Source organism: Setaria viridis, chromosome 1 (genome assembly GCF_005286985.2).
Source record: "Setaria viridis chromosome 1, Setaria_viridis_v4.0, whole genome shotgun sequence".
Lineage (NCBI taxonomy): Eukaryota > Viridiplantae > Streptophyta > Magnoliopsida > Poales > Poaceae > Setaria > Setaria viridis.
The window spans coordinates 40,987,287-40,999,532 of NC_048263.2; the positions used below are offsets into that span (position 1 = coordinate 40,987,287).

At 51.3% G+C, this 12,246-nt stretch overlaps 4 protein-coding genes and 3 non-coding genes across 12 annotated transcripts; 6 read left to right on the forward strand and 1 right to left on the reverse strand.

Annotated features, from left to right (window-relative positions):
• Window positions 1-292: 292 nt before the first annotated feature.
• Window positions 293-2,413, forward strand: LOC117843337 (protein DETOXIFICATION 35). Of its 3 annotated transcripts, none has more exons than XM_034723927.2 (3): window positions 293-1,440; window positions 1,514-2,015; window positions 2,091-2,413. In XM_034723927.2, exons 1-3 carry the CDS (start codon window positions 557-559, stop codon window positions 2,172-2,174), a joined length of 1,470 nt encoding a protein of 489 aa, XP_034579818.1. In that variant the 5' UTR covers window positions 293-556; the 3' UTR covers window positions 2,175-2,413. The 3 variants fall into 3 exon arrangements, with proteins under 3 accessions (XP_034579818.1, XP_034579802.1, XP_034579810.1); XM_034723919.2 differs by having other exon boundaries at window positions 294-1,440; window positions 2,082-2,413; XM_034723911.2 differs by having other exon boundaries at window positions 1,514-2,413.
• LOC117843328 (protein DETOXIFICATION 35) lies at window positions 2,199-4,701 on the forward strand. The gene is made up of 2 exons (XM_034723900.2): window positions 2,199-4,037; window positions 4,235-4,701. Exons 1-2 carry the CDS (start codon window positions 2,199-2,201, stop codon window positions 4,316-4,318), a joined length of 1,923 nt encoding a protein of 640 aa, XP_034579791.1. The 3' UTR covers window positions 4,319-4,701.
• Window positions 4,702-5,265: 564 nt separating this feature from the next.
• TRNAL-CAA (transfer RNA leucine (anticodon CAA)) lies at window positions 5,266-5,349 on the reverse strand. The gene has a single exon. It is a non-coding gene; the product is annotated as a tRNA-Leu (tRNA).
• A 119-nt stretch (window positions 5,350-5,468) lies between these two features.
• LOC117841615 (rRNA 2'-O-methyltransferase fibrillarin 2) lies at window positions 5,469-8,270 on the forward strand. Its single transcript, XM_034722052.2, has 7 exons — window positions 5,469-5,620; window positions 5,694-6,001; window positions 6,462-6,557; window positions 6,642-6,719; window positions 6,802-6,978; window positions 7,776-7,844; window positions 7,937-8,270. The coding sequence occupies exons 1-7, from the start codon at window positions 5,602-5,604 to the stop codon at window positions 8,108-8,110; spliced, it is 921 nt and encodes a 306-aa protein (XP_034577943.1). The 5' UTR covers window positions 5,469-5,601; the 3' UTR covers window positions 8,111-8,270.
• On the forward strand, window positions 6,244-6,318 carry LOC117841785 (small nucleolar RNA snoR60). The gene has a single exon (XR_004637369.1). It is a non-coding gene; the product is annotated as a small nucleolar RNA snoR60 (small nucleolar RNA).
• On the forward strand, window positions 7,117-7,190 carry LOC117841784 (small nucleolar RNA snoR60). Its single transcript, XR_004637368.1, has one exon. It is a non-coding gene; the product is annotated as a small nucleolar RNA snoR60 (small nucleolar RNA).
• Window positions 8,271-8,703: 433 nt separating the features above from the next.
• Window positions 8,704-11,872, forward strand: LOC117841614 (ATG8-interacting protein 1). Of its 4 annotated transcripts, none has more exons than XM_034722049.2 (3): window positions 8,704-8,861; window positions 9,852-10,693; window positions 11,379-11,518. In XM_034722049.2, the coding sequence occupies exons 2-3, from the start codon at window positions 9,866-9,868 to the stop codon at window positions 11,391-11,393; spliced, it is 843 nt and encodes a 280-aa protein (XP_034577940.1). In that variant the 5' UTR covers window positions 8,704-8,861; window positions 9,852-9,865; the 3' UTR covers window positions 11,394-11,518. The 4 variants fall into 4 exon arrangements, with proteins under 4 accessions (XP_034577940.1, XP_034577941.1, XP_034577938.1 ...); XM_034722050.1 differs by having other exon boundaries at window positions 11,323-11,461; XM_034722047.1 differs by having other exon boundaries at window positions 8,705-8,861; window positions 11,422-11,872.
• Window positions 11,873-12,246: the final 374 nt, after the last annotated feature.

Sequence of the window (12,246 nt, forward strand, 5' to 3'; positions counted from 1 at the left end):
GCTTTTTTAGTGAAGCTGAAGCCATTTTGCAAAACGTTTGGTAAAACGGCTTCTCAATGGCAATATATATAATTTTATGATCACTTAATGCTTGGAGAGAGAGGAGAAGCCGGTGAAGCCACTTTTTTCGGCTTCTCCTCTCTAGTGTAAGCCACTTTGCGGCTTCTCCTCGGCTTTGGTGGTGAAGCCGTTTTGAAATTGACCGACATTGTACGTTGCATGTTCCACCAACAACTTGCCCTTTTTGTACATGCACCACGCACATGAACGAAATGAAATGATGAACCCGGGCGCTTGCGTCGCGACGAGCACCGGAAATGGCGCCCTCACGCCCGCTCCGCTCCCCTCCCATCCTTGGACGGAGTCGTCATCCTGTCCTGGGTGGTAGCCGACACACGTACCATGCATCACCACCTATATGTACCCCCGGTGGTCTCGGCAAGCAAGAGCCGTCCAGCAGCTAGCCGCCGGCGAGCTGCTCGATCATCATCAACCAACTACCTACTAGCTAGCTAGCGCATAGTTGAATAAGAGGCCGCTGCTGACGACGACGACGATGGAGGCGCCGCTGCTCGTCAAGAGTGCCGAAGACGACGTGGCGGCGCCGAGGACCTACGCGGAGGTCCGTGAGGCCTTCCTCCGCGAGGCGGAGCGGCTGTGGGCGATCGCGGCGCCCATCACCCTCAACATCCTGTGCCTCTACGGCGTCAACTCCGCGACGCAGCTCTTCGCGGGCCGCCTCGGCAACCTGGAGCTCTCGGCCGCCGCCGTGGGCCTCTCCGTCGTCTCCAACTTCTCCTTCGGCTTCCTCCTCGGCATGGGCAGCGCCCTCGAGACGCTCTGCGGCCAGGCCTACGGCGCCGGCCGCGTCGCCGCGCTGGGCCTCTACACGCAGCGCTCCTGCCTCGTCCTCGCCGCCTCCGCGCTCCTCCTCTCGCCGCTCTACGCCTTCGCGGGGCCCATCCTGCGGCTGCTCGGCCAGGACGAGCGCATCGCCGACGCCGCCGGGGACTTCACGCTCCGCCTCCTCCCGCAGATGCTCTCCCTCGCGGTCGCCTTCCCCACGCAGAAGTTTTTGCAGGCGCAGGGTAAGGTGGCGGTGCTCGCCTGGATCAGCCTCGCCGCGCTCGCCGCTCACGTCGCCATGCTCGCGCTCTTCGTCGGCGCCCTCGGCTGGGGCCTCCGCGGGGCCGCCGCGGCCTACGACGTCACGTCGTGGGGCGTCGCCGTGGCGCAGGCGGTGTACGTGACGCGGTGGTGCCGGGGGCAGGGATGGGAGGGCCTGTCGTGGAGGGCGTTCCGGGGGCTCTGGGCCTTCGCCAAGCTCTCGCTCGCCTCCGCCGTCATGCTCTGCCTCGAGATCTGGTACATGATGGTGCTCGTCGTGATCGCCGGCCGCCTCGATGACGCGGAGATCGCCGTCGGATCAGTCTCCATCTGGTTCGTTGGTTGGTTATTATTTATGAGTAATATAAATAGATGTTGTAATTAATGATGAGTCGATGATTGGCAGCATGAACGTGAATGGTTGGGGGGCGATGCTCTTCATCGGCCTGAACGCCGCCATCAGCGTCCGCGTGTCCAACGAGCTGGGGTCCGGCCGCCCGCGCGCCGCCAAGCACGCGGTGGCAGCGGTGGTGGCGCAGTCGCTGGCGATGGGTCTGGTGGCCATGGCCGTGGTGCTGGCCTACCGGAACAGCTTCGCGGCGCTCTTCACGGGTGACCGGGAGATGCAGGCCGCGGTGGGGAAGGTGGCGTACCTGCTGGCGGCGACCATGGTGCTCAACAGCGTGCAGCCGGTGATCTCCGGCGTCGCCATCGGCGGCGGGTGGCAGGCGCTCGTGGCCTACATCAACCTGGGATGCTACTACGCGTTCGGGCTCCCGCTGGGGTTCTGCCTGGGGTACTTCCTCCGGCTGGGCCCGCAGGGGATCTGGGCCGGGATGCTGTGCGGCACCGCGCTGCAGACGGTCATCCTGCTGCTCGTCATCTGGAACACGGACTGGGAAGCCGAGGTACTTGTTCTTCGTCTTCTTCATTCAGTTGCCAATTCCCCCAACTTGTTGGCGACGAACCTGCAGGCTGCGCAGGCGAACGAGCGCATCCGGGCGTGGGGAGGGGAGGACGATTGCGACAGCGAGCATCTGGGAACAAAGGAAGTGTTCCGAGTGTGATGAGGCGTCTCACATGAAGCTCCTATGCATTTGATGAAGAAAGAGGAAGACAGAGCTTACATGAAGGCAACACGCGGGGATTTAGGAACACGAGAAAAGTGCAAATCCTTGTGCACCGGAACTAAAGGCGCCGCTGCGCTAAATCCGTGGCAAATTGAATTCAGTTGGGCTCAAAAATGCAATGCATGTAACGATCACCGTATTTTGAATAGAAATCAAAGGAGGTTCGTTTCATGCGATGCGACTAGAGTTTGTTGCAGATCATCCATGCCCGCGATTGCAGTTAGAACGTTGCAACAAACTAGGATCCAGTCCAGGGGCTCCAGGCTAAGAAAAGCAAATTCGCCCAGAACGGCAAACGGAGGCAGGGGCCGCACCACCACCACCGGCGTCATGGGCGGCCACACGGAGCCCCTGCTCTTCAGGGGCCGCAGCCCGCGCATTGGCCCCACCGAGAGGCCCCCGCCCGCCGACATGGTAGTAGCGGCGGCGCACGACGACGGCGAGGACGGCGACGCGCCGGCGGTGCGGTCGGCGCGCGGCGCGTGGTCGGTGTTCCGTGAGGAGTCGCGCCGTCTGTGGGCGATCGGCGCACCCATCGCCCTCAACATCATCTGCCTGTACGGCACCAACTCGTCGACGCAGATCTTCGCGGGTCACATCGGCAACCGCGAGCTCTCGGCGGTGGCCATCGGCCTCTCCGTGGTGTCCAACTTCTCCTTCGGCTTCCTCCTCGGCATGGGTAGCGCGCTCGAGACGCTCTGCGGGCAGGCCTACGGCGCCGGGCAGGTGGCCATGCTGGGCGTGTACATGCAGCGCTCCTGGATCGTCCTCTCGGCGTCGGCGCTCCTGCTGACGCCGCTGTACGTGTTCGCGGCGCCTGTGCTGCGGCTGCTGGGGCAGGACGAGCAGGTGGCCGCCGCCGCCGGGAGCTTCACCCGCGGCATCATCCCGCAGATGTTCGCGCTGGCCATCAACTTCCCGACGCAGAAGTTTTTGCAGGCGCAGAGCAAGGTGGGGGTGCTGGCGTGGGTGGGGTTCGCGGCGCTGGCGGCGCACGTGGGCCTGCTGGCGCTGTTCGTGTCCGTGCTCGGGTGGGGCGTGGCCGGCGCCGCGGCGGCGTACGACGTGTCGTCGTGGCTGGCGTCGCTGGCGCAGGTGGCTTACGTGGTGGGGTGGTGCCGGGACGACGGGTGGACGGGGCTGTCCCGGGCGGCGTTCAGGGAGCTGTGGGCGTTCGTGAAGCTGTCGCTGGCGTCCGCCGTGATGCTGTGCTTGGAGATCTGGTACATGATGGTGCTGGTGGTGCTGACGGGGCACCTGGACGACGCGGAGATCGCCGTGGACTCCATCTCCATCTGCATGAACATCAACGGGTGGGAGGGGATGCTCTTCATCGGCCTCAGCGCCGCCATCAGCGTGCGCGTGTCCAACGAGCTGGGCTCCGGCCGCCCCCGCGCCACCAAGCACGCGGTGGCGGTGGTGCTGGCGCAGTCGCTCGCGTTCGGGCTCGCCGCCATGGCGCTCATCCTGGCGACGCGGGAGCGGTTCCCGGTGATCTTCACCGGCGATAGGCACCTGCAGAAGGCCGTGTCCAACATCGCCTACCTGCTGGCCGTCACCATGGTGCTCAACAGCATCCAGCCCGTGATCTCGGGCGTCGCCGTCGGCGGAGGGTGGCAGGCCGTCGTCGCCTACATCAACCTGGGGTGCTACTACGCCTTCGGGCTCCCGCTGGGGTTCATCTTCGGCTACCTCTTCAGGTTCGGAGTGCAGGGCATCTGGGCGGGCATGCTCTGCGGCACCGCGCTGCAGACGGCCATCCTCACATACATGGTCTGGAGAACCGACTGGAAAGCAGAGGTAGATTATTACCCATCCGTCCCAAATTGTTTTTTGTTACATAATTTTTACTATGCATGCATAGATGCAGTGTATGTCTAGATACATAATAACATTTAAGAATCTAGAAAAGCCAAAAGGATCTACAATTTGATCCCTTAATTAACCATGATCAATCATATCAACAATGTGCTGATGCATAGATATGCTGGTTTCAGGCGTCGCTGGCGTTGGAGAGAGTCAGAATATGGGGTGGGCAGCACCAAAAGCTTCCCACCACGGATCAGGACGTGGTTATCTAGCTAAGTATAGGTGAATGGATGGAGATCGTCGATCAGTCTAACTTAGCTTGTCCTAGGCTGAAATAGTTCGCCGCCCCGTCCAGCCATAACATGATGAAGAAGAAGAGGAAGAAGACTGCAGTCAGTGTACGCCAATTGTGTTAGCAACGGCGTCTTAGACAGAAATGTTAATTTAGCCTAGTCACACAGTGGGTACGATGTTCCATCAGCAAATCTATGAGCTTCATATCTATAGCATGCAACAATTTGAGCTAGCCACGCAAGAGGTCGAGTCGTCCAGTTTGAGCTTTCGGGGATGCAGGTTTCAATTCCAAGATAACCGCGTAGTCAATATGACTTTGGTCCTCTTCTGTTCAAGAGAAAAATGAAGTACATATACACCATGGTCCATAGACTTATGACAATAATAACTTTTAGGAGTGTTTGGATAGCAGGGGCTAAAGTTTAGCTCTGTCACATCGGATGTTCGGATGCTAATTAGAATGATTAAACATGAGCTAATTACAAAACTAAATGCACAACCCCTAGTCTAAATCGCGAGACGAATCTATTTAGCCTAATTAATTAGCCTAATTAATTAATATAATTAATTAGGCTAAATAGATTCGTCTCGCGATTTAGTATAATGAATTAATTAGGCTAAATAGATTCGTCTCGCGATTTAGTATATGAATTAATTAGGCTAAATAGATTCGTCTCGCGATTTAGACTAGGGGTTGTGCATTTAGTTTTGTAATTAGTATATATTTAATACTCCTAATTAGTGTCAAACATCCGATGTTGCCTCCCAAACCCCTCTAAAGATAGTAGTAGGAAAAAAGAAATGAACGGACTTTGAGAGAAATAGATGTAAATAAAATGATAAATAAGTGTAGAAAAGAGTGGGGGTGGGTTGCTGTCAGAAGACCGAAAAAGGGAAACGAAGAAGAAGACCGAAAAAAAATTAGTGTCAGAAGTGGGATTTGAACCCACGCCCTCGTTAGAGGACCAGAACTTGAGTCTGGCGCCTTAGACCACTCGGCCATCCTGACCTGTGTGAAAATTTCATGAATTTTTCTTAATTATTCTATAACTTCATTCCGTGTGTGCCATCTGACCGTCCACTCGGAATCTTCCAGTCCAACGGTCCTGATCAGACACAAACCCTACTCTTCCTCTATAAAAATCTCCTCTCCGCCCATCTCTTTCCCAAACCCTAAACCCCCACCAGAATCCTAAACCCTACTCCCCTTCGGCGGCGGCGGCGGCGGCGGCGGCTACAAGCTCCTCGTCGACTCGGAACCATGAGGCCACCAGCGCGAGGTAACTAACCCTAATCCTATCCTTCTCGCTCGGTCGTTCGCTGCAGCCTGGCTTATTGTTTCGCTTTATGTAGGACGCGGCGGTAGGGGAGGGAGATTCGATGGTGGCGGCCGCGGCGGCGGCGGGGGCCGTGGCTTTGGCGGTGGTAGAGGTGGGAGAGGTGACAGGGGTGGCAGAGGTGGAGGTGGTAGGACTCCGAGAGGCCGCGGTGGAGGCATGAGGGGCGGTCGCGGTGGAGGCATGAGGGGCGGGAGCAAGGCCGTCGTGGTGGCGCACAAGCACGCCGGTATCTTCATCTCCAAGTCCAAGGAGGACGCGCTCTGCACCAAGAACATGGTCCCTGGCGAGTCCGTCTATTCAGAGAAGCGCGTCTCCGTCCAGGTCAGTGCTTACTCTTGCTTATTCATTCATGTCCCTCCTTTTGTGCAAACCTTTTGATATTGTTGGTGTGAACTAAAGTTGAACTGAGGTGATTTGCTCAATCTTTGATTTCGTTTTAAATCTATGCACATAAGGTGATTTACATTCATGCGAGAAGTAGCCTATAGCTTTCATTGAGAAGAATCATGTTTAACTGAGGGTTGGCGTTCTATGCATTCCTGACAATATTTGGAGCTTGGGCTCTGTAAAGGACGAGTATACTCGGATTCCCCTTCAGAGCATCTAAATGGATGATGGAAATTCGAGTTTCTGATGCGATTATGCCCATTGATGCTTTTATAGATTTAGTTTCCCTTTTCTCATCTATGATCATCAAGAACTTCTCTGAACTATTGCAATAGTACCTGCTTCTGTTGTGCAAATGTCTCATTTTCTGTAAATGGTTGTTTGGGCATTACAGAACGAGGATGGGACAAAGGTTGAATACAGGGTGTGGAATCCCTTCCGTTCCAAGCTGGCTGCTGCTGTGCTTGGTGGTGTTGACAACATCTGGATTGTAAGTTGATTCGCTTAACTTGAGAGTGCATTATTTCTTATGCTTTTTTCCAAGTTTACATCTGATTTTTTTTTCATTATGTAGGCTCCTGGTACTCGTGTGCTGTATCTTGGTGCTGCTTCTGGCACAACTGTGTCCCATGTGTCTGATATTGTTGGACCTGTGAGCTGCCTATCACCTGAACCTGTTACTGATTCATGGCTTGTTTTAGTTTGTTGTCGTGAAAGAATTGTTGCTTTGGCAGGATGGGTTGGTCTATGCTGTTGAGTTCTCTCACAGGAGTGGTAGGGATCTTGTCAATATGGCAAAGAAGAGAACCAATGTGATCCCCATTATTGAGGATGCTAGGCACCCAGCGAGGTACCGCATGTTGGTTGGCATGGTTGATGTTATCTTCTCTGATGTTGCACAGCCTGACCAGGTATACCTGTCTTATCATTTTATATTTGATGCTTGTTTCTATCATTGTTACTAACCTCTGGTGACCGTTGGATATTATTATTTGAGTCTTTTTGTGGTGTTCCCTGCTTCTATTTTTTTTGGGCGCGATACTGGGTCTAAGCAAGTGATGAGCATACTCGGATTCCCCTTCAGGACATCAATCGGATGATGCAAATTCGAGTTTCTGATGCGTCATCTACCCAATGCCTAAAGCTTCTTTCTTTCAATTTGTGCTTCAGACTTTTGTTTTCTTGATTCTCACATTGATTGGTGCAGCCTGTTTTACTTTAACCTTCAATTTGGAAGGTCAGTGCGTCTTGGTCCATGTCAAATAGGTGTGTGCATTTGGTTGTGGACAGCACAAGGATCATTATTGAGTTGGGTTCCTTTGTTATTTTGTTTATTTAATGGATGCATATTCTTCACTTCTCCATTTGTTGTGTGTGCATTTGCCATTTGTTTTAAAGCTTCCCCTTATTTAAAGGTGTTTTGTGTTATTTGTATTTCTTTTATTTGCCCATACATCAATTTGACCCTTTGCAAGCCTGTGATTGTTGTGCTATTGAGTGTGAGAAATTACGTGCTAATTCATGGTTTCTTTTACTGTAAATTAAAAAAGAAGATGGGGGCTACAGATATGCTGGTTGTTAACTTTAGATATCTAGTTATACTAGTATAATTATCAGGTTTTCATGGCATTTTGATGGCCCTCTGGGAGAACTGCGAGTGTAACTGATGCACAGCTTATGAATGCTCTATGGTTATTCTATACTGCAGGCTAGGATCTTAGCCCTTAATGCTTCATACTTCTTGAAGAATGGTGGCCATTTTGTGATATCTATCAAGGTACTTTTCAGCTTCAGATTCCTTGTCAGCAAAATGCTAGTATGAACTTGTGGTTGGTTTGCACGGATCTGACAAGAAATCCTTTTGTTCAGGCAAACTGTATTGACTCCACCATGCCTGCTGAGGCTGTGTTTGCTGCTGAAGTGGAGAAGCTGAAGGCTGACCAGTTCAAGCCATCGGAGCAGGTGACCCTGGAGCCCTTTGAGCGCGACCACGCCTGCGTCGTTGGTGGCTACAGGATGCCCAAGAAGCAAAAGGCTACTTAAAAAAAGAAGAGATGGTGTTTGATGCTTGCACTACTAGATGATATGTTGTATCCCGGAGAAAGAACTTTCGCAAGTGTTGGGGTTTTGGAGCAGCTATATTGAACTTGTGCTGTGTTTGCAGCAATTTAGTCGAATCAAGAGATAGTCGTGGCTTTGTTGATGTTGTTTTCCTTGGGTGCGCCTAATGTTTCCAGTAGCTATGGTCTTCTGTTTTGATGCAATCTTCACTGGTCACGGGCGTTTTCTGGTATGTGGTGAGTACAAGGATTTCAAATTGTTGGTTGTAGCCAGATGGTAGGCATTGGCCGTCAGAAACGCGACGCAGGGCATGGTTTTGTTGTTGCCTGTTGCGTTCTTTTTGGAGCTGTAGGATTGCTTGTGTTGAGTGAAGTTCCTTTTCACTTGCAAGAAGGGTATCGTTTCCGTTCCGGTTGAGAGTGGAGTGTAACGTAACCAGGTACAAATACCATTACTTTTCTTTTTCTTTTTTCTGAAGTAAGATAAAATTTAATTTAACGTGAAAAGAAGTAAAAGATCTGCATAGCACTGGCAGCAACTGGTGACAACCAGTGGGCCAGGCCCGGAAAAGGGATGGGCCTAGAGTCCCGTCATGTCTGAGGCGGCGGTGTCAGTCAGTAGAAAATATCTCTTCCTATCCTGATCGGCTGCCTGCTCTCCCTTTCCCCACTTCGCCTTCTTCCCCTCTGCGATCGCCGCCGCGGAGAAGCAACCGCCCCTCCCCTCCTCGCTGGTACGTACGGCTGCTGAGCCCTCCTCACCCTCCCGATCCCCTCTCCGGCAGCGCTCCGATCCCCCGCCTCCCTCCCCTCCCCTTCCCCATGCATCAACCAACTGTGGAATCCCCTCTCCTGCAGCGCTCCGATCCCCCGCCTCCCTTCCCTCCCCTTCCCCCATGCATCAACCAACTGTGGAATCCCGCCGCCTCCTTCATCGGTTGTTTGTTGGCTTGGATTCATACGCGCCCCCAGTCTCTTTTGATTCTCTCGACCAGTCGGCGTCGTTCTGGTGCTCGCAGTCTTCTTTTATTTGCTGCTAATAATCAATCGCCTGTGCTGCTTGCTGCATAGTGGGGAAGTATATGGTTGACTTACTGCTTGCCTCGCCCGTATCGTCGTCGTGCTGCTACTACCTTTACTCGATTTCCATTCTGCCGTGGCGGTGCAAGTAAATCTGTACCAACCAGTGGTCTGTACACACTGTGCACATACTTTTATCCTAACTCATAAACTGTTGCGACGACCTATGGTTGATGGGCAAATAGACGTCAATGGCGTGTCAGAATCTGCCCTTTTGCTACATGACACCATTCCAGACTCATCAGCTACTACCACCAGCAATGACGAAATCTACAAGTTTTCATTTTCTGAATACCTTAGGGTGCCTGAATGGACTGCATGTACTCTGCTGCTAGTTATCCGCATTTCTACCAAGTGGCTATTTTGTTGGAGCAGTAAGAGAAATTCGGTCCGTTGCCCACCACTTTCCTTCTATCAAGATTCAACTTCAAATTCCAATTCAAGTTCTAATTCTGCAGGCAAACCTTGCCTAACCTTTCTTCTTTTTGAAACATTATTACTGCTTCCGCTACTTGCCCCAGCTTCTATTTTATAGAGATCTGCACTGCAAAGGATGTGCATGTTGCATTCTCTAAGACTCTAACCTAATTTCCTTTTCACATGTTACCGCCTTCTACTAATTGGATTCCCTGATTTGATCACAGAGAAGAAGAAGAAGATGGAGCCTGACCAGAGTGGCACCGAGCAGACCTCTCCACGTGGGAATGATTGGGAAGTCGTGCAACTCACTGCATCAGCATACGCAGCTGCACCTGCACCGAGGAGATCTGAACCTTCTGAGGAGGCTGAAGCTAAGAAATACGGCACCAAAGGGGATGATTCAGCAGCTGCCCTGTTGATGTCTGGCCATTTCTCCGTGTCCCAGAGTGAAGTTGAGAGCCTCCTCATAGGCGCAGACATCAAAGGACCGCACAAGGAGCTCTGCAGCCAAGATGCAGTTTCTAACGAGGGCGATGAAGAGAAATACCAAGAAACTTGCAAGCATAAATTGGAGGGTGACCTACCCAGTATTCCATCCTTGGACAAAGGGAAAAATGTTTCCTTGGGTGATATGGAGTTTGATGATGGCAAAGCATTGCAGGGCATGAGTTTGGTCGGGGAAGAGTCGGTTGGGTTCTCATCACCTATTTACAGCTCAATTGAGGCTGAAAAGGATTTAGGCCAATCAGCTACGGAGAGTAGAAATGAGAAGAAAACTGAGGAGTCAACTCTGCATATTGTGAACCCCAAAACCGGTTCATCAAAGGTCGTTTCATCTGGTGAACAGAACAAACCTGATGGTTCAGGCCCACGGGATGCATGGTGGAAGAAGAAGATTTTATCTCTGTACATGAATGCAAAGGAAAGCAACAACTTCTGGCCTATTGTTGCGGCTGCTGCTGCTGCTGCTGCTGGTTTGGTGGGCCTGGCATATTTTGGGCACCGCTGGCATAAGGGCAAGTTGCAACTTCAGCTGGGGAAACAGCCACCTTCTTGCAACAAGGAGGTAATTACAAAACACACCTTTTATTTCTAGCGACAGGAAGCATGTTGACTACGACCCAGGAGTGCCTGTAATGACTATAACCAGTGACCATGAAATTTGTCTAAAATCACACACAAATAAAGACTTGGTTTATCCTCATCTGATTATGTCCACCTTAGCTACTGTCCTTATAACCAGGTACTTGCAGTGTTCTTGATGTGAACATGCAATATCAACTTAAATGTGGATACCTGTTTGCAAAATAGTGCGTGTTCATAAGAGCGTAAATGTCTATTTCTGGCAAGGACTAAGTAGCTATGGAGTATGTCCAATTAACTTTGTTGTTCTTGGATTATATAACCATTCTATAGTTTGCATTTTGTTGATGTGCCATTGCAGAACTGAGTCAAACCAGCCTGTTGGTTTTTTTCCCCTGTTTTCTGATATTTGTTTCTTACTGCTTCATCATAAGTTGCTTAAGTTGTACTTGCCAGTAATGAGGAATTCACTAGGCATGCGCATCTTACATGCTACGATTCCAGAATTTCGAAATATGTTGATTGTGCCAAGTCCTATCTATTTTATTTACTAGCGTGCTAGTGTTTCTGCTGTGGTAGCTATGTGTTTACATGTTTTCTCAATTCCATCAGGCTGCTGAGTGCTAATGAAAGCAGAATGTGTCTACATGTTTTCTCAATTGCATCAGGCTGCTGAGTGCTAATGAAAGCACACTCTTGTTTTCATTCCAGAAAATCAATGATGCTGTTGGACCGTTAAACCGTATCAAGGACATCCTTGTTGCTGGCAATCACCCAAGTCCCGGTATCCATGGGCATGCCCGAGCAAGCGGAATGTGATCAGTCTGGTAAACCCATCATCGACATCTGGATCCATCCATATTGCTCGAGACATGGGGCCCAAAATGAAGAGCATGAGGGCAAATCTGGAGCAAAATGTTTCAAGAAGGCTCGAGGATGTTTGATGGCTGTGTAAATTCCAAAACCCCTTTTGGATATGTAAATATTATGAGTTTAGTGTGGTTGCCCTTTTCTTTCGGTCATTTCATCGAACCTCCAGTGGTTTCCTTCCGCACCGGCATCAACTGCTGTGCTGTGTACCCACCATGCATATTAACTGTGTCTGTCTTGTTTGGGGTTGCTCATGCATATGAATTATGATGACTACGGTCTGGTATTCCTATGCTTTGGCGTGCAACTGTGACTCCAGCCCATCGGTGTATTGCAGAAAATGCCGGGGATTTTAGCAAAATTTTCTGGGCGTCGTCTGGAGTGGCACAAAGGGTCGTCGACTGGGCTTTACCGATTTGTGGTTGTTTGTAGGAGGAGGATATGCATCAATGACCAATACATGTATGTCCCCCATCTTGTTGCTCCGAATGATGCTTGGACTAGAGATGCTATCCAGCTTTTACCAGAAACAGAAAAAGGAAAAGAAATTGAATATTGGCAGAGGGATTATCATATCTTGTAATCAATGGCGTGTACGTAGGAACAAGACTAAACAATGGCGTGCCAATCACTGCTACGCGTTATGCACTGATGCCCCTAAACCCT

Coding starts and splice junctions, on each gene's coding strand:
- LOC117843337 (XM_034723911.2), top strand. CDS start 557: ATGGAGGCGCCGCTGCTCGTCAAGAGTGCCGAAGACGACGTGGCGGCG. Junction 1,441..1,513: donor GTCGGATCAGTCTCCATCTG/GTTCGTTGGTTG, acceptor GATGATTGGCAG/CATGAACGTGAATGGTTGGG.
- LOC117843328 (XM_034723900.2), top strand. CDS start 2,199: ATGCATTTGATGAAGAAAGAGGAAGACAGAGCTTACATGAAGGCAACA. Junction 4,038..4,234: donor GAACCGACTGGAAAGCAGAG/GTAGATTATTAC, acceptor TGCTGGTTTCAG/GCGTCGCTGGCGTTGGAGAG.
- LOC117841615 (XM_034722052.2), top strand. Junction 6,558..6,641: donor GTGTTGACAACATCTGGATT/GTAAGTTGATTC, acceptor TTCATTATGTAG/GCTCCTGGTACTCGTGTGCT. Junction 6,720..6,801: donor TGTCTGATATTGTTGGACCT/GTGAGCTGCCTA, acceptor TTGCTTTGGCAG/GATGGGTTGGTCTATGCTGT.
- LOC117841614 (XM_034722047.1), top strand. CDS start 9,866: ATGGAGCCTGACCAGAGTGGCACCGAGCAGACCTCTCCACGTGGGAAT. Junction 10,694..11,421: donor CACCTTCTTGCAACAAGGAG/GTAATTACAAAA, acceptor TTTTCATTCCAG/AAAATCAATGATGCTGTTGG.